At 37.4% G+C, this 19,614-nt stretch overlaps 2 protein-coding genes across 4 annotated transcripts in view; both read right to left on the reverse strand.

The window, feature by feature from the left end:
- The window catches only part of grb14 (growth factor receptor-bound protein 14), a 37,873-nt gene extending 34,236 nt beyond the window's left edge, over window positions 1-3,637 (reverse strand). Inside the window, exon 1 of the mRNA XM_059342680.1 lies at window positions 3,485-3,637. The gene's annotated coding sequence lies outside the window, so the exon portion shown is untranslated. The remainder of the gene's footprint in view (window positions 1-3,484) is intronic.
- A 557-nt stretch (window positions 3,638-4,194) lies between these two features.
- The window catches only part of cobll1b (cordon-bleu WH2 repeat protein-like 1b), a 29,680-nt gene continuing 14,260 nt past the window's right edge, over window positions 4,195-19,614 (reverse strand). For 2 of the 3 annotated variants that reach the window (XM_059343004.1, XM_059343006.1), the window contains 12 exons: window positions 18,683-18,871; window positions 16,122-16,326; window positions 15,803-16,028; window positions 14,784-14,828; window positions 14,178-14,272; window positions 13,769-14,005; window positions 13,505-13,634; window positions 9,150-9,372; window positions 8,966-9,054; window positions 6,279-7,717; window positions 4,785-4,934; window positions 4,195-4,694 (listed from right to left, as the gene is read on the reverse strand). In XM_059343004.1, the coding sequence (XP_059198987.1) occupies window positions 4,821-4,934; window positions 6,279-7,717; window positions 8,966-9,054; window positions 9,150-9,372; window positions 13,505-13,634; window positions 13,769-14,005; window positions 14,178-14,272; window positions 14,784-14,828; window positions 15,803-16,028; window positions 16,122-16,326; window positions 18,683-18,871 (2,992 nt within the window). In that variant the 3' untranslated portion in view covers window positions 4,195-4,694; window positions 4,785-4,820. The remainder of the gene's footprint in view (window positions 4,695-4,784; window positions 4,935-6,278; window positions 7,718-8,965; window positions 9,055-9,149; window positions 9,373-13,504; window positions 13,635-13,768; window positions 14,006-14,177; window positions 14,273-14,783; window positions 14,829-15,802; window positions 16,029-16,121; window positions 16,327-18,682; window positions 18,872-19,614) is intronic. The other variant, XM_059343005.1, reaches the window with a different exon arrangement.

Below are 19,614 nucleotides of genomic sequence, written 5' to 3' on the forward strand. Positions count from 1 at the left end.
CACTTTTTAAACCTTAAATACAACATTTAAATTCAAGCATTTTCAAGGATTACAAGCACCCATACGAACCCTGTGTATTTTAGTTCTATTTTAAGAGTTATTATTGGGATAATATCGTCAATTGCAATATTTTTGTCGAGGACATTCACGACAATGAAATTTTCATATTGTTGCATGCCTAAAAGCACCACAGGAGGACATTGGCTGCAGTCTTTGCATCCTCATAGTTTTCCAAACTTTCCCCACCATAATTTAGCCAGTTCTCCTATAGAGAACCCTGTGACTGACACTCTGCCTGTATGTCCACCAAGTCAAGAGGATCCCATTAACCCATGTCTCCTCCTTGAGATGTTCTCAACCCACAAATAAGGATGACTGAGTCATGACATAATGGGGCTGACCGGCCATGTAAGGCTCCCCTCTCACTGGCTTGATGAGCCTCACTGTGGAGGAAGGTGGAACTGCTGACAGGGACTCATCCTGCAGCATTATTGTACGGTCTGGCTTCAGACATCTTAACTGGAAGCAGAAATGTGTCACTCTGGACAGTTCTTAAGTACAGAATTACTCACAGAGGCATGATGGGTAAAATGCATTGCTTACATTGTTTCTGTGGCTTGAAAAGAGTGAAAAGTTGTGTACTCTTCAGCCCCACCAACTGATCAAAGAAGTATGACTCAGACAAAATATTTAACCCTAAAGAACTTCATGCGTTAAGTCAAGCTAAGGCTGGGGGAGGGGTGGGTTGGTAAGGGTGGGTCTGTATAACCATTAATTAGTATTGAGGGAAGCATTGAACATTATAAGACAGGTGAAATTCTGAAGTAACTTTGATTTTGATGAAATACTATGAAACTCCGATATTGATGAAATTCTGAAATTGCTATTTTTTATTTTTTTTATTTCTGTTGTTCTGATGTACTTCCTGGTACCTAATATGATGACCCACAGAAATTAATGAAATAAAATTAAAAAAAAAAAAAAAAGTCAAGCTATGGCACTCTAGTTCAGCTTGATGCACTTCATCCATTCAGTGAAAAATAAAGATTACTACATTTGTGCACTCTTTCGGTTGGCTTACGTTAAATGCAATGGAGTGAAACATAGCAGCTGTTAGAAACAACAGGAAGAGGGTGGTTGGCTTAACACTTGTGCTACAGCAGCTTCTTTACAGACAAACCTGCACTAGCACAATCATAATGTGAGGCAGCAGTGATCATGTCACTTCTCACCACTTGCAACAATAAATACTGTGTGTATTCTACATTACTGCCAGTTGATATATCCCACTTTCAAGATTTAGTCACATGCAGGTTAACACGGGGTTAATGGTAGAATGAAATGTCTTTCACAAGAGAAGTGGGTGCAGCTCAGCAGTAAAAACAAAATACTAATCACAATAAGAGCACTAGGCATGATAAAAGATGCAGTAAATTAAATAATATAAAGCAACAACAATAACTTAAAGTGGTTAAATCTGATGAAAAAGACAAACAGTCAAATTAAAATTAACTATATACATCTATACATGAGGATTGTGTGTAGAACTGAACAGTTTGTTAAACATTATTGCGCAAATGTAATAAGAAAGTTGAATGAGATATGGGACATAAGAGAATGGAGTGAAATAAATACATAAATAGAATACATTATTATATGCATGTATGAAAAATAGTACTTGTGTGAATATCAGTAAGGCCGTCATGATCATAGTGACTTTTTATGTAAACAGTGACCAGTGCAAACGGCAGCTAAGCAGATATGTGATGTGGGAATGTTTGGGTTAAAATGGCCTGGTGGTATTAAGAAAACAACTATTCTTGAATATAGTGGCATACTGCTGTTCACTTACATGTATTGCATCATTTTTGGCATGGTGGTATACAAACTTGTGAAGCAAGGACAGCTGACGGTTTAACAGAAAGTTTTCCTACGCTGCAAAAACCAACTGACAAAACCATAAGAAATAAATAACTAAAATTAAGCAAATACATGCTTGAAACAAGTAAAATTATCTGCCAGTACAGTAAGTACATTTTTCTTTGTAAGAATTATTTAAGTAAGTAAAAATATCTCGGAAATGGAAAAACAATGATGTCTTAAATTAAGTCCAAAAATACTTATTTCGAGCAATTGTGGCTTGAAAAGCCCAAGTGTAACATTAAAATAAGCCGACAATACTTGAAACTAGCACATTTTTTTTCTCATTTCAGTATCTGTGGGTAGATACTGATAGAAAATGCTTTTGAAATAGCATTTAAACTACATGCAAATAAAACTCTCAACTGGAACCAATATTTTAGGTAACAACTCACCATGTTCAACAGTTGAATAGATTGAAAGCATGAAAAATCTCACAATGTCAATCCTAAAAAAAGTCTTTACACTAGACTGAAATCCCTGTGAAGAGGTTATTCACTCATTTTTCTTACAAAAAGACACATTCTTAAAATAAGCTTATGAAGCTGTGGTCAGTAGCTAAATTATACTCAAACAAGATAATTAAGATACTATTGCTAGATACAAGAAGACAATACTTGGTAAGCTTCAGGTTCTTTGCAGTGTATTTTAAAATGCTGCTATTGGGATACAGTAGCACTGTGTTTTATCCCTCTTGTTTTAAGAACAGCAGTAGCTTGGATACCGGCCACTTGGTGATATGGTGTCCAATTTGAAAATCAAGTAATTATCTTTTCATTTACATACCATCAAAGGACACAATGTTATCTTATCACAGAACTGCTGACGGAGCACAATATGGTGTTAAAACATTATGTAGAATTTAATAGGGGGGTGAAGTCAAAGTGAGAAAAAAAGGACACAAAATGACAAAAAAAAAAGGACACAGAATTACCAAAACAGACACAAATTATTATTTTTTTAAATAGGTCACAAAATGACCCCCAAAAAAGACACAAAATTACAGAAAAAAACTAAATTACTTAAAAAAGAAACAAATGACCAAAAAAGACACAGAATTACCAAAAAAGACAAAATTATTTTAGAAAGACACAAAATTACAAAAAAAAAGACAAAATTATTTAAAAAGACAAAATTTTAAAAAGACACAAAATTACCCAAAAAAAAGTAATTAAAGGGACCTTCCACACACAACACAGTAAAGTGCCATTCATATAAAACTCGCATTAAACTTTCATATCAAGGTGGGGGCCACAAAATATCGTCACGAGGGCCGCAATTGGCCCGCGGGCCGCGAGTTTGAGACCCCTGATTTAGAGGACCGAAGCCGAGCATTGTTGTTGTTCTGTGTCAGGAGGTTAGATAAGTAAGGCGGGAGGAGACCCAGCAACTTGCACTTCAATTCAGAGAAGTAAATGCGAATTGGCATTTAACGTCGACAGAGAAATAGTAAAATGCTCGGTGCAAAGTGACTCCGTCGCGGTCCTTCCTGCTCCCTCTACACCAGCACGAACTAACTTCACTAAACTAACACCAGTTTAAAATGTGCACTTGTTGTTTTTACCTTGTGCCTCTTCATGTGCAGTCTCCAGTTCAGACCGTGAAAGCTGGTCTTCATATCGCTGCTCCTGTCGGGAGTGAAGCTCTCTGTTCACACGTGCAGCACAGGTGCACTACTGTAACGTGCCCTACGTCACACGCTGTCATCACGTTTTACCTGTTGTGAATAATAACAGGCTGTACTCACTGAGTTCAGCAGTTTGTGCAGGAAAAAAAAGCAGCACTGCAAAAAAGGTGTGTCTCAAAACAAGATAAAAACAATAAATCTGAGGGAAATTAGCATGCTGCATGGAGAGATAATTTCACTTGACAAGATTTCTTAAATTAAGATTATCAAATCTAGAAATAAGCATGTTGTACGCTTAGAATTAGAAGTTAACTCTCAAAACAAGATAAATTAAAGCTGCAAGCAGCGATGAACTGGCCCGAGCAGAGTGCACTGCAAAAATATGTTTCTTACCAAGATAAAAAAAACCTTTAGATTTAGAAGTGTTAGATAATGTATCTTGTTTTAACAATTATTTCTTATTTTAAGCGTTCAACATGCTTATTTCTAGATTCAATAATCTTAATTTAAGAAATTTTGTCAAGTGAAATTATCAGTCCATGCAGCAAGATAATTTCCCTCAGATTTAGTGTTTTTATCTTGTTTTTCAGACACCCACTTTTTGCAGTGTGCATGTACTCACAGAAGACTGAGACTTGAATGATAAAAGCTTTATTCATAACAACACTGTTTGACAAGAACAACATGTGTGCCGTGCACATCAGTGTATTTCTGCATATAGCTTAATCAAAACTCTGCAATACTTAAATATAGATTGGATGTATAATCTAAGGAGCATTTAAGTACCATAGGTCAGACCTGGTCTGTCCTACACATCCAGTATTATTTAGATAATACATTTTCTAATAATTTATAGAATTGTTCTCATTTAACATTCTTGTTAACACAACAGTAATGCATTAAATGCAAGATAGTCATCACACGAAATAAAAGGGAAGCATTAAAATATGCAGGTCAGCGCCAGGGATATGACTTAATGACATGTCAGAAAATAAACCAAAATACAGCAATTATTAATTATCAAAATACATAATTTTATGTACACTGCTGGAGACTACCAAAAGAGGTAAAACAAAAGACAGTTGCTGCTTCTGTGTGGTGGGATAAAGGGTTCTGGAGAACTCAAAGTAGACAGGATAAGCTCCTCCTGCAAGAAAAAAAAAAACAATGGTTCATTCATGTGTTGTTGGAAATTTTTTATGATGTCACGTTGCAATGTGTGTTGGATTCTGCTTACAGTAGATGATGTATTGTCAGAAGAATTCAGGCAGTGCTATGGACTGCTCCCTCCTTCCATTTGAACAATTCCACTAAGAGATGGTGGTTGACCCTCGACTCCCTGCAGACGGGAGCCTTTGTCGCCAGCCACCTGTTTATCCTCAGAGTCCTGTGATGTTAAAAAAGAGACACAATGTAGCTATCACTGAGGATTTAATGTGGCAGGCAACATAAAGAGGCAAAACAAGACTATAGTGTCTTTTTAAAAGGTATTTTAACCCTCTGGAGTCCATCTATTTATTGGAAATACACATGTTTTATTTACAGTAATAACTTTATTTATATATGATGTGTAGACAAGCTGAGAAAGCCAGTTGAAAGTGCAATCATAGCTTTCACAGTGTGCCATTTATGTTTCTAGACCATATTTAAAATGTGAATTTTCTTTCTACAATAAAAACTATTATTTTAATGCAAATAGACTGTTTTGTAGTTTTATAATTTTTTCTGCTGTTTTTGTGTGTATAAATGGTTAAAAAAAAAAGGTACATTTCCAAAAACACCTGTGTCTTTTTTTTTTTGTATTTTCGGTATTTTCAGCAGCTTTATACTTTAATTAAAATAAAATGAAAAATCAGACTGATAGCCAAGTTTGTGTGGAGAAAAAGGAGCCATGCATGTGATGTAAGGACAGACTGAAAGATGCTAAACAGAGACAGAAATTAATGCATAGGAAGTTGACAAATTTGAATCAAAATCTCCTGGACTTCAGAGGTTTAAGATCCAATAAACAACTACATTGAGTCTGGAAAAATACTAAATACAGTATTTCTACAGGTCAAAATTTAAAGATTTGGATTATAATGTAGTCTACTGTTAATCTTCCTAGTCCTAATGCTCAGGTAGCAATGGTGTACAGCCTTCATAACTCTACCATTCATCTGTCTATTCTGCATGGAATACCCTGTAGAAATATATCAAATAATTTAAACCTTCATTGTCAAGATAAAAATTCAAATAGGTTAAATAAAACATTCCTAATGCTAAGCTTTTAAAGGGGCTTCTGAATACAGCAAGTAGTTTGTATTAAACCCTCGGACGCTTCAAGCCAATAGGTCACAGGAACTGTTACAAAGTATTCTGCTACTTATAAGAATTTTAAATGTTCACGAGGGTCAATAACTCACCGCTGGTCACAGTGTAAATGGCTGATGCAGCAGCAAAAAGAGGCGCCACAGTTGCAAAAGTGGTTTTCGTTTCAAACAAACTAAAGCAGTAGTGGGTTCAGTCACGCTCTTATCCACTTCTGTGCAACACTTTTAAGGGGGAACCAAAAAACTGCTTTGCTCAGCAGTGCAAAGTGCTCTTCTACTGGAGCATTAATATATCAACGTATGAGTTAAAGTATAAAAAAAAAAAGCCTTGCAGCAGTGGTCTCATGAGTCAAAAGCAGTCCTTTGCTGCGTTCATCTTTATTTAGATATTTAAATGTAAGTATCCTATCAGAACTCACCCTGAGCTCAGAGAATCCTTCTGACTCGGCGACTGATGAGGGACTCCTGATTGGGGAGAAGGGTGGAGTAACAGGCGAGTAAGGAGACTTGGGGCTGTGGGATAAGGAATGGCTCCTTTTCACAGCAGAGGACACAGCCTGGGCGAAGCGGGATGGGGTTGCAGGAGAGTAGGGCCTAGGGGCTGCGAAGCTCCTTAATTTTTCCAAGCTTAACCCTGTGCTGAGCTCTCTGGACGGCAAACTGCTTTGCCTAGTCATTCGTGTGATGGCTACAGCCTTGTTCTCCGCCTTCGGGCTCAGCTGAACGTTAGCGGCCTCTGTCATCTCCTCTGGACTCTGCACAGGAGGTGGAGGAGGAGGGGGTGGTAACTGAGCTCTCTCTGCACCTCCGTGTGCCTCCTTCTGGCCAGAGGCAGGACTGGCGCTGAGCTTCTTCTCTGCTGCTGAGGTTACATAATACCCAGGTGTTTTTTTATGCTGCGGCAAGCGGAAAGAACCAGGCTTGGGTTTAGTTGCGGGTGGAATTTTTACCTCCTTGACCTCTGCTGGCGAACCTGCTTGAGATGCCCCGTTAACTGGGGATGAGATCTTGTCTTCTGCTTTAGGTAAACTTGTTGGTGATGAGGAATGAACGGATTCAGGTATGCTTCCAGTAACAGTGTCTTGAGTAGTAGCAGTGCTAGTCAGTGAGTCTTCCCTGGGTATCGTAGAGTGCAGCTCGCTTTTTTCCTCCGAGACCTCCGTCTGTCCCTTCGGCGCCGTGCTCTCCTCCAACTGAAGAGAACCGATATCAAGTCCCCCTTCTGGAGCTTCAGGAGGCGGCTCCAGTGTCAGTGCAACTTCAAAATATCTCAGTTTCTCCAGAGATTTCTGAGGCACAATAGTATACGTTGTCATCCCCACCTTGGGGATGTAGTCCCTCGTCAGCTCGTTGGAAGGCTTGGGCTTTGGCTCAGAGTTTGTGGCATAAATAGTTGATGCCTTTGTTGCGGCGGGGGCACTTGGTGTTGAGTCTTGGCATGGCGAGGTCTCCGAGGTGTGGGATAAGGCTGGGCTGAGATCAGGCACGTCCACTTCCTGTGTTTCAGTGGCCGTATCTTTCTTCCCCGCTGACTCAAAGGCAGGCACATTATCCGAGGACGGGGCTTTGTCCGTGTGTTGTTGTGGAGGCACAGGTAGCGGTGTCAAATCTGTTTGCACTTGAGCGTCTTCTCCAGTGGGGCATGATGTGCTGATGGCCGCTGGGCTCTCCAACCTGTCAGTCTGCTCCCGCAGGGTTTCAGTGTTTGCCTGAACAGAGGCCTGTGCTTCTGCATCTTGCATTACAGGCGGAGGGAAGCTGCTGGGGAGAGCACTGCAATCATCTTCAACACTCTGTGCTGTTGATTCTTCACTCATCGGGTATTGGCTTATGTTTTCAACTGGACATGGACCACCATCTGCACAGAACAGAACATTTGTAATGTGAGACAGGTGTGTTGACTTTCTTTGAGAAGCAAGATCTCTTGAGATTAGGTGTAGTAAGGCACATTTATTAAATATATTAGTATGGGTGTCATTTATATGATTCTATAAGTCTGAAATAAATAAAAAAATAGCTTATATCATCAAAATCTAGAGAAGGATGTGCAATTCTTTATTCTGTATTTTTGTTTCCACTTCCGCCTACTCGCACACATCTGTGTCTGCAGGAAAAAACAACACTTCAAGCCACAGTAGTGGTAGCCTGCAGCTGGACTTTTTTGAGACACCATGGCCACTCCTGAAGTCGGAGATGACAGAAAAACAGAACTGGCAAAAAGTTGCATTCCCCATGAACTACATAAAAAATGAACGCATCGATAACAAAAAAAAAATACAGTTTGTAGGCTTCAGGACACGCAAGTCTGCAGCAACATTCAGCAAACTGTTCGCCAGGATCTGACTGTGTTTACGCCATCTACACTTCTGAGAGCTGTAGTCACATTGTCTCCATTTAAAGATCAATTGCATGTCTACATCGCATTGTTCAAAAAAATGTGTGGGCGCCGATAGGGACTCTATGGTGTGTTCAGGTGCACCTTCTAAACTTTGAAAAACTTAAGTTGTTGTTGTTGTGAAGTTCCCTTCTGCCATCTAGTGGCCCGCCTTTTAATGTTTAAACGTTTGCACCATATGGACCTGTGAAAATAGGTTTTATATAAATGTGAACAAATGATCTTAGTGCAGAACATTCCCTATAAAATACCAGTGTTATATCACACTTGATATCATGTTGCCTGTCTTTTTAAAAAATAATTTGAAAATGTAAATTGCAGTTGTCAGTGCATAAAACCATTGATCTATTTATCTTTACGAATCAAGACACACAACCTTCAATGCTGGGAAAAAAAGGTTTATAACCAAAAAATGATAAGGTGCAAGATATGATATGTGCTGTGTGTGAGTCTGAGTGTGTGTGTGTTTGTTTGCGTGTGTGTCTATGTGCATGTGTGTGCATGTATGTGTATGTGTACATACAGATGTGCATGTAGGGATGGGTTTATTATTGTCTTTTTTCATTCTTATTTTTATGTAAAGCACTTTGTGTTGCATTTACATGTATGAAAAGCGCTATATAAATAAAGTTGATTGATTGATTGATTGATATCTGCAGCACAGACAGGAACAATAGGAACAATACCACTCTAACCCAGGTGCAAACTCACTAGTAATTGCCGGTTCAGATGAGTCTGTGCCCTCAGTTGTCCTCACATCACTCACAGTTGCAGATTCATTCACTGCGCTCTGCAGCTGACTGTAAAAGTCGAGCAAAAAGAGGAAATTAGAAGTATTTCTAATACTAATGTTAAACCATGTTTGAGGATGGAGAAGTCACACTAGAGTTCGTACTTGCCATCTGAGGACAGATCACAAGACTGATCTTCCCCATTTCCCTCCACGGACACAGTGCTGAGTATCTCAGTGTCTGGGGACGGGGAATGCATTGAAACGTCAGCAGACATGTTGAGGCTGCTGTCCTCTCCCTGGGTTTCACTAGCAGTTGCAGACATTAATGAGGCACTGGTCTCCTCTTGCTCCATGATCTCCTCCAGTGTGTTAGCAGCTGCACCTCCTGTAAAACAGCATCGTAAAGAGGCCATGTTAAGTCTTTCACATTTACTGTAACTGGCATGAAAAGCAAAGTGTCGCTATGTGACCAGATAATCAGATTAAATCGATTTTTTAAGGTCATGTGTTGGTTTATGTGAGTTTTAGAAATGGAATCGAAGTCTTTCACAAAATCAACAAAGATTGAAAAGACCATAAACCGCTTTTATGTTATTATTATAATCAAGACTGGTGGTGAGTCCGTGTCTGTTGGAAAAAGTTGATTCTGTTTATAGCCTCAGACAACAGGGCGCCGACTGGTAGAGTGCACTGGAGGACAAAATACTTCAAATCTTTACCACTAAAGAAGAAGTGTTTATTGGTGCAATGCTGCAAATATGCATGCTGGATACCGTAAAATTTGGTGTATAAGTCACACTTTTTTCCTTTTTTTTTTTCATCTAAACGGTTGGATGCGGGTTATACACCGGTGCAACCTATAGACCAAGGTAAATGCTGACATAGTAAATCTGACCCACAAGATTGCGGAACAGGAACAGTCTTGTTATTAAAGAAAAGGGAAAAAAAGTTTAATATACTTGGTTAAAAAAAAAAGTTTAAAGTTAATTTAAGCTCATGGCTTAGATGCTATACTATTTCCTTAAGAAGTTAATGCTTTTGAAAAACCGCAATCTGAAAAGTAAACCTACTTAACAGGTAATGTTTTGAATGTTTCAAATGAAAATAAATGAACAGTGTTGAAATAATGTGTATAATGTTTTTATTAAAAAATAGCAATAGAAAACCTTGTTTTACCCAGTGTGAGAGACTGAAAAACGGCCTGCGACTTACCGTTATATTCCAGTGCAACTTATACACCAAATTTTACGTTATATGCACTTTATTGTTATTATCCAGTGGGTTTTATTGTCCACCTTACTATGTAATCTAATTTTATCTACTTTTTTCTAATATTATCAAGTGTGTTTTTATCCCATTTCATTTTGCATTAATTATTGCATTCTATTCCTTTTTTCCTCTTAATTCCAGTTCTATTTATGTCATGAAATGTAATATCCTTATTGTATTTTGTATGAGAGGTGCTATACAAATTAACCCTCCTATTATGTTCAAAGTTTAAAAATCTTAAAAAAAAAAAAAAAAAAAAAAAAAAATGTATATATAGGTCTTTCCAACGTACATTAAAAAAAGTTTTAACATGCATTTTTTTGTGAAAACAAAAGAGTGAATTATCCTCATTGAACTATGATCTGTGAGAGGTAAAGAACACCATGGCACTAATTACTGATCTAAACGGTTTAGTAATGGAGTTATTAATGAAATATAAACAATGTTTATTGGGATTTTTTAGTTTCTGACACTCTGGATAATTAAACATGCCCCGGGTTATTGCCGTTCCTGAAAAAATATAAATTAACAGGAGGGTTAAGTTAATAATCTTTATTGTTTTTTATGTGTTGTGTTTTAATGATTAATTCATATGAATAAAAAAATAAGCTTCCAACGTTATTAATCCCAGTACTGTACAGGAAAGTCATTCACCCACTTAAGAAAAAAAAATCTTGGATGAATTTATTCCACTTAATCTTTTTCATCTCTTTTCGTCTCCCTTGTCTAGTTCTTAATTTAGCTCTGAAAGGAAATGCATCACAGAGGAGCAGAGAGCAAAAGGAATTTCAAGGCTACTTAAACAAAACTGCAGCTTCTAACTGTTCTCTGTCTCTGATGTCTCTATCTACTGAGCAGCACTGGGCTGCTGGGGAAACAGCAGAGGAAGCGATCTTTCTTTTTGAACTTAAGAGTTTGAAAAATAAGGATCAATGGGAGGACGGGAATGGTGGTGTAAACATGTAGACAGCAGTCGTAAAAAGGCTGTGATTGAATGCTATTAATAAAGTCAATGGGAGGAATGTGGTAAGGAAATGCACTACGGTTAATGACAGAGTAAAGAAAACAAGTAAAATTATGACAATATCAATAAATATAGGTAACCTTTTAAGGCAGAGTTTGTAAAACTCCTTTCAAAATCTTACTTAAGTAAAAGTAGGTCAGTATTAACATCGATAAGTACTCACGATGCAGCAAAATGGGCTCTGTTGATGTAACAATAATATATGCTATACTGTGAATTCAATTATTATTATTATTATTATTATTATTATTAATAATACAGCAACATGTAAGGTGCAATGCTATGTTTTAGCTGCAGGAGAGCTCATTTTATTCTTTTTTATACTGTTGGTTTCATGAATTTACTGTCAACAATGAAGCATATTTTATACATTTTGTTTCAAAGTGTAATCTGCAGGTATAAATGCAGTGGAATCATATATTAAATATATTTTGTTGTTATGATTATATTTGTCCAAACAAATGTACCTTTTGTTGTACCAGGTCCATGGTGTAATATTTTTTTCCATGACTAAAAAATATATATATAATATAAAAATATATGTTGTTGTTTGTTTTTTTTACAAACTGACACAACATTTTCTTTTATATTTATTTTTTAAAGAGGCTGCAACACCATTTTAAAGGCTTAGTCTTAACATTTCCCTCATCTTTATCACGTCAGTAAAGTAAGCCAAAATAAATTGCCTGTGTTTGTTTTTCAGTTCATTTTCTGGGGGAAAATATTCTTTGTTTTTGCTTTAAATCTCTTTGAATAGAGGACGGGTGGAGCTTCCCCCACAGGACAATACAGTGAGGGTCCCATGTGTCGACACAATCACAGGAAAGTATATCAAAGCAAGTTAATTTGACTCAACCAAGGAAAGTACCAGGGAATTCAAAACCTACAATATTATGTAATGTCGCAAAAATGAGACATTTCACAGGTTAAATAAAAGATAAAACCTCTATTAACTCTCAAACGTATGTCACTCTTGTATCTTGTTTTTGTTGTCTTTTGTTCATTTTTATTGTGCTAATCCAGTTTGGTTTTGATGGCACCCTGTATGTGTATGTATATATTTAGTTAAAAAGAGAGAAAAAAAAAGGCATTTCCCAACACTTTTCAACTTTCTACTTTATATGGTAAATTGTCAATCATCTTTTATATTTCTTACTTGTTTATTTGCTAATACCTTTCTTATATTTCTAGTTTATACTGCTGTTTACTATTCATTCTTAGTTTTTGCTATCCACTTTGCTGCTGTAACTCTGGAAATGTCCCCGTTGTGGGACTAATAAAATAATCTTAATTGGCAACCTGATTGCTAACTAGATAAAGTGACTGTATGCACTGAAAAAGAGGAGACAAAACATCCCAAAAAAAAAAAAAGGGCCTGCCTCGAGTATGTTTATATATGTGGATGAAAGATGTAGAAAGTAGATACAGACTGGAAAAACATGCAGACGAAGGCCAAGGGCCAAAACACCAAATAAATGGAAAAAAAAAAAAGGGAACATGCAAGCAGAACTAGTGCACTAAAGACTCTTACATAAAGCACAAGTTCTCAAAAAATATCAGAATCTGCAGAATTTAACATATTTAATGAATCATTTCCTGTGCTGACCACCATATAGCTCCCATGATCATGTATCAGAACGGGGCTGTAGGAAGTGTTTAAATGAGCCACTAAGCAATAATGACCACTAGGAGTCGCAAGAGTCAAATAAAATAAGACTGCGAAGATTGAAATACTAGTCTTTGAGGTCAAAGTACACTTGACAAAACATCACAGAATATTCACTGTTTTACTCAGCAGTAAAACAATGTAAATAAATCATTAATAAAACAAATAGGAACCTAGCAGGTGAGTGATCATGATTAATCTACTAGGGTTGTCAAAAGTATCGATACTCAAAAAAGTATCGATACTTAAACGTTGTATCCGGATACAATACTCATTTTCAAAAGTATCGAGTATCTGAAGCTTGTTATCATAGTTGCAATTTCTATTTGCACAACTGTTTTTTATTATAAATATTTAACCTGTGGTTCTGTTAATTTTAACATGTTGCATTTTTCTTGTTAATAAAAATATTTCTGTTAAATTTTGGGGTCTTTGTTTTAATCCTTGTGGTATCGAAAATGGTATTGAGTATCTAATATTTTTCTGAGTATCGGTATCGAGTTGAACATTTTAGTATTGTGAAAATCCTATAATCTACTTGTGTAAACAAAGACAAACCTTGCAAATTTTCATCCAGAGGAGCCGTTTCTGGGACAACAGCAATAGGGGACATGGGGGGTGGAGGAGCTTTGCGTTTGGTTCTTTTCAGTGAAGATTCTGCTGAGGAGCCACGACTCAAACCAGACATCTATGACACATGACAAGATTGGTTTAAGTTATATAACCAGTGCATCGAAACAGAGAAATCACATGGCTGTCATTCCATCAGGAGTGTTCTGGGATATGCTGAGTATCAGAGGGTCTGTGATAATGTTCACTCACCTGGTCTCTGTCCATGGGGGCACAGGGTTCAGAGTTGATTCTTCGGCGGGCGCTGGGGTCCGAGGAGCAGCTCTGAGACACGAGGATCGGGGGCTGCGGTGCTCGTCTCTTCTTCGGCCCGTCTGAGAGTAGCGTAGGGGAGCCGAGCGGAGACGAATTGGAGATCGGCAGGGCCATGCTGAGAGGTCGAGGCTTGCTCACAAGCACAGGAGAAGCAGGAGCGCTGGCCGTGGTTGGCTTTAAAGAACAAACATCCAATCAGAACATGATAAGAGGCCTGTTCCCAAACAACACAGTGCACGTCAGCCAATGGCAAACCAAAGTCAACAAACCTCCCTCTGAACATTTAAAGATCAGTGCAGCGGTGTTTCTGCATGATCGGTACATACAGTAAGACAGGATGCATTACCTGGTCAGACTTTTTCTTGCTTTTTCTAAACTTGCTAAAGAGGCCTTTGTTTTCTTTCTCTTTCTGGTTTTTATCTTTGCCCGGTGTGACTGTTCCTGAAAAGACAAGCACAGTTGGAACAAACCATTGGTTAAAAATATGACAGATCTGTTCAGGTGAATCATACAGACATGGGTGGATTACTGACAAGGCCTACTGGAGCACAGTAAAGCAGTGGCAAGGAAAGAGACAAAGAGAGATGTACCAGCAAGAAGACACTCAAAATGACCACAATGAAACAATTAGAGATGCCAAAACAACTGAAAAGAGATTGCAAAGAGACTCAAAATGTCTATGAAAATGGGGAAAACAACCACAGAAGACAGACTGACTATTTAGAGATGCAATGAATCTACAAAGTGACACAAATGACTACAAAAAGAGGCAAAACAACCACAGAAACAAATGATGAAACAACTACAAAGGGACCCAAATGACCACAAGAGGCTGAACAACTGTGTCTGTGTCTTCCTCTGTAGGAGAGGTGCAGGGGCCTTGTGCATGTTTGTGCCCAGGGGCCCATTGTCTCATAATCCACCCATGCAGACAGTCCTCAAAGTGAAATACCTGCATGCGTTGGTGAGGCTGGACACACAGGAGAAGCAGGTGGTCCTGCAAAGGCAACAAGCTTGAGATTTAGCGCAGAACAATTGGTATAAACCGTACAACAAGGACGGTTAATATCTGCAAAATCTCATGCCAAATGCAGAAAGATTTAGGGCTGGGCGATATGGACGAAAAAAAGTCATATCCGGATATATTTAGGCTTAATATTGATTTACGGTATATATCCTGATATTTTTATCGCAATGTGAGAGCAAATGTTCAGTCACAGTCAAAGCCAAATATGACATGTCACAAGTAGTTTTATTGAAACCGTTTATTTAAGTGAACATAAATACTGTATAACAACAGGGGTATCTTTTTTAAACTTAAAATAAAAAAATAAAATAATTAATTTAAATAAAAATAGCCTATGAAATAAAATAGGCCAATCTTTTTCTGAAATAAATATATTTATATGAGAAAAGAATAACAAACATTAGAAAAGAACTAAATATAACAAATCCTAGTAAGGGCAGCATTTATATACATAGAAAGATTTTTTTTTTTTTAACTATATAGATATACAGTCGTGTTCAAAATAATAGCAGTCCAATGTGACTAACCAGATTAATCCAGGTTTTTAGTATATTTTCTATTGCTACATGGCAAACAAGGTACCAGTAGGTGCAGTAGATTCTCAGAAAACCAGCAAGACCCAGCATTCGTGATATGCAGCTCTTAAGGCTGTGCAATTGGGCAATTAGTTGAAAGGGGTGTGTTCAAAAAATAGCAGTGTCTGCTGTTGACTTTACAAACTCAAAACTATTTTGTACAAACCTTTTTGTTTCTAGGATTTAGCAATCCTGAGAATCACTGAACTAATATTTAGTTGTATGACCACAGTTTTTTTATAACTGCTTCACATCTGTGTACTGCTACTTTATGTGATATGGTCTAATTCCATATCACATTTAAAAAATATATGGATATAATTTTTATATCGACATATCGCCCAGCCCTAGCAAGATTGTAGCGCTTACCTTTAGTGTCTCTTGCATAAACCTCCCTTATTGCATAATCGTTCAGAGAGCTGGACAAGTCCAAAGGGGCCAGTGATTGGACATCTCTCAACAGAACCGTAGACTCTATGTCAAATTCACATTTCTCGCAGATGGCTGGTAAGTGTTCAGACAGGGGAACTCGAGGACTGACTCGTAGTATGGTTTTCTGGGTCTTTCTGTAGTTTATTACCATCCGAACAGTTGCCTGGAGAACACAAAATAATTAGACAAAACCTCAACATGAACAGGAAGTAGTGGTTTCCACTGCATGTGGTTGTGTTTTTTTATTACGCTGTACCTCAGGCATCTGGGGACCCGTCTTCTTGTTTTTATCCTCCCCTTTAGGTTTCAGAATGATCTTCTCTGCGTCCAATGTTCCTATGAGAGCGTTGGGCTTGAGTTTGGTGTTGTTCTTTTTGGCAGTGACCAGTTCTAAAGTGTGGCTCGATGGGTTCAGATGATACTTTGCACAAAGCGTCACTAATAGATCCATTAGGGGTTTGCTGAAAGACACAGAGGACAGGATGAAATAAAACAAAATAATTTGTTCCTTATGAGAAAGACAAAGGATGAATTTTAGTTAAGTCACACAACCCAAAATATAACGTTCTGATCAAAGCAAATTTGAAATCAAGGAAAAATATGTGCAATTTGACATCATTACTACATACAGTCATGGAAAAATTATAAGGCCACCTTTGGTTTCTTCAACTTCTTGTTCACTTTAATACCTGTTACAACTAAAGGTACATTTATTTGGACAAATGTAATCATAAAAAACAAAAATAGCTCATAAGAGTTTAATTTAAGAGCTGATATCTAGACATTTTCCATGGTTTTCTTGATAATGATTTGGGATTTTATTAAGGAAACCATGGAAAATGTCTAGATATCAGCTCTGAAATTAAACTCTTATGAGCTATTATCATTATATTTGTCCAAACAATTGTACCTTTAGTTGTACCAGGCATTAAAATGAACAAGAAATTAAAGAAACCAAAGGTGGTTTAATATTTTTTCAAGGACTGTACATTACTCAGATTTGATATAAATATAAACATATGCATTTACAGAAACTGTGTAAATGTGTGGAAACAACACAAAGCAGATATAGAGAAGTTACAGTAGCAACAGTAGTCCCATGGAGCTTTCCTGACACTTATAATACAGTATAAGCACAATGCTTTAAACTTAATCCTCAAAATAAAGACTTTACCCTGTTTTGTAGGCACTTAGGACAGGTTTAGAGGAAGAAAAGAAGGTAAAGAATTCACTGCTTAATCCTTTCATATTGGATTGTTTACAGTCATTTCTCAAGGGGCCAAGGTGCAAAAGACACCCAGGAGAGAGAGTTAGCAAACTGTGAGCATTGTGAGAAAGATAATAATATCTTAAGTAAACTCTGTTGTTGGAAAGTCTGAGCCATGTGAGTGAGTAGACGCACAGAAGGACACACAAAACTTGTTCTTAAACACTCTGACATAGACGTATGTGGACACATGATGATCTGCTGAATAGGCCTTACTGCATAGTAGCATGCAACCAAGAGATAATCTTCAGAATTTGAGATGCAAAAGCCCTTTGTGTCTCACTGTGACGCACTTTGGCTTTTTAATTCTTAATTTTGATATAAATGCATATGGCATATATTTTGGAAAGGAAGTGTTTTTTGTTTTTTTTCCAATTTTGGAAGTTCAACAGTCTATAATAAATTGTGTATCCAAAAACATGCTGTTTTCTAGGTATCAGAATGGGTTATTGCTGCTGTATTACGGAGCTCTTTAGTGTTTGATGCATAACAACAAAATTGATGTTGTTGCTAACCATTGACAATTCCCAAAACATGAAAAAACCCAGCCTTTAGTGTACACAAAATAATTAAATATTTGTGTTCTAAAAAACAATGTGGCATTATGTAAACAAACTGGCAGATAAAGGGTTAATATTTTTTTTAAATGAATGAGTATTTGGTATTTATAATCAGAACTGGTGTAAGCTAACACACATAACTCTGATAAAGTGCAAAATAATATTAATATATAGCATTTTTATGGCAGTTTTATCATGGATACATTTTTATCCCCTAAAGCAACAAGTGGGAGTTTTTTTTTATCCGTACAAAAAACACAAATACATTAAAATCAATGTGTTTGCTGATCATTTATGTATCCTAGACTATGTCAAAAAGTAAAAAAAGTAAAAAAAGTTGTGTAAAAGAATTGTTGGTAGTTATGATCAGGATTGAAGTTGGTTCAAAACTATGAAAATTAAAAACAACATTAACCCTTTGATGCACAATATATGGACACCCCTTCTAATGCACAACATGGGTCAAAAACATTAATTTCCCATGTTATTTTATGCTGGCTGTGTGTATTCATTGAATATCTTGTTTTTGATTACAACGGATCATTATTCCCATTTTTCCCTTCATACTTTGTGAAGAAAAATGCTTTTCCTCAAGTAAATTGAGGATCATTGTTGATCATTTAATGATCATGGGTCACTTTAGACCCATGTTGTGCATCAAAGGGTTAATAAGTCATTTTATGACAGTTTTCCAATGCAGACTTTTTTGTCTTCCAACAACAGAGCAACTTTTATCGAGTGGCACACGAGACTTAATCCCTGCTCACATCGTTTGGTAAGAGAGTAAAGAAATGCAACCCACTTTGCTGCTAGTGCAAACATTAACTAAAACCACACATTGAGCGACTCCGCCCTATCTGACTCAATCAGACTGGAACTGCACTTTGTGTGGGAGCTCTGACATCATGACGGGTAAATGTATTATTCAAAAGTTCAGTGTGAACAAACACACGGTGCTGCTCTATCTCAGTCTGTTCTAACTAACTGTACCTTCCATGGACTGTGGTCAGTTCTTCTTCCCCCCCGGGCAGAACCACGACCAGAGACAGGTCTTTATCGATCAGGTTCTCCTTCTGGTCCATGGTTAAATGAGGGTTTCCTGGATACCACTGGGAGAAGCCGGGGGAACCCAGGTTCTTCAGTCCTGGCGGGGAAGGTGCTTTGCTTTTGGTAGACACCCTGTAGTTGGACAAGAAAGTGTAAATAATTCTCTTTGCTTCAACAAACAAGCCAGACACATTAATACTTTAGACATGACTGGGGATAGTTTTGCATTCAAAAAAAGAAATCATGTCAGTGAAATAGTTTCTGCTATCTGACAATAATCTGATTGAAAATCAAAGTGCTGCAGACAGCATGAAAGGAATCCTTTCTTCCTCAGGTTTTAGAAAGCAGTGGGGCTTTTACATGAAAGAGCTCAAGTCCACTTTGCAAACAAGTCACAAGACAACCAAGTGGACAGATTTACTCATTGAGCCTGAAGAAATGGCTGTGAATGGACAGACATGTGAGAGATAATGAGACCAAGATAGAGGCACAGTTTCTGTAAGTGCAGACGCTGGGTTTTATAGCGCATGTTGTGGTTAAAACGGCTTTATAGTTTAGTGCGTGTACAGGCAACACCCTATGCATTAGTGAGCTCGGATTTTCTTTTCAGTTTGACAAACCCATTTCAGTTTTGAAGGGCATTTTTGAGTGTTTGTCTTGGCTTAACATTCCCAGAAACTGTGTCAATACAGTGTGGGAGAGAGCAGTCATGTGGGAGCTACAGGCTGACCAGGTATGCCAATAAGGTAAGGCCAATAAAATTCATAAACCACTGATTTCATTCATCCCCCAGCTTTTCTGTCAGCCGGCCATCTGTTGGTCATTCATAGTAAGTCTGACGCATTTCAGATAATTACACCATTCTCGTAATGCTC

The sequence above is a fragment of the Centropristis striata genome, chromosome 10, assembly GCF_030273125.1.
Source record: "Centropristis striata isolate RG_2023a ecotype Rhode Island chromosome 10, C.striata_1.0, whole genome shotgun sequence".
Lineage (NCBI taxonomy): Eukaryota > Metazoa > Chordata > Actinopteri > Perciformes > Serranidae > Centropristis > Centropristis striata.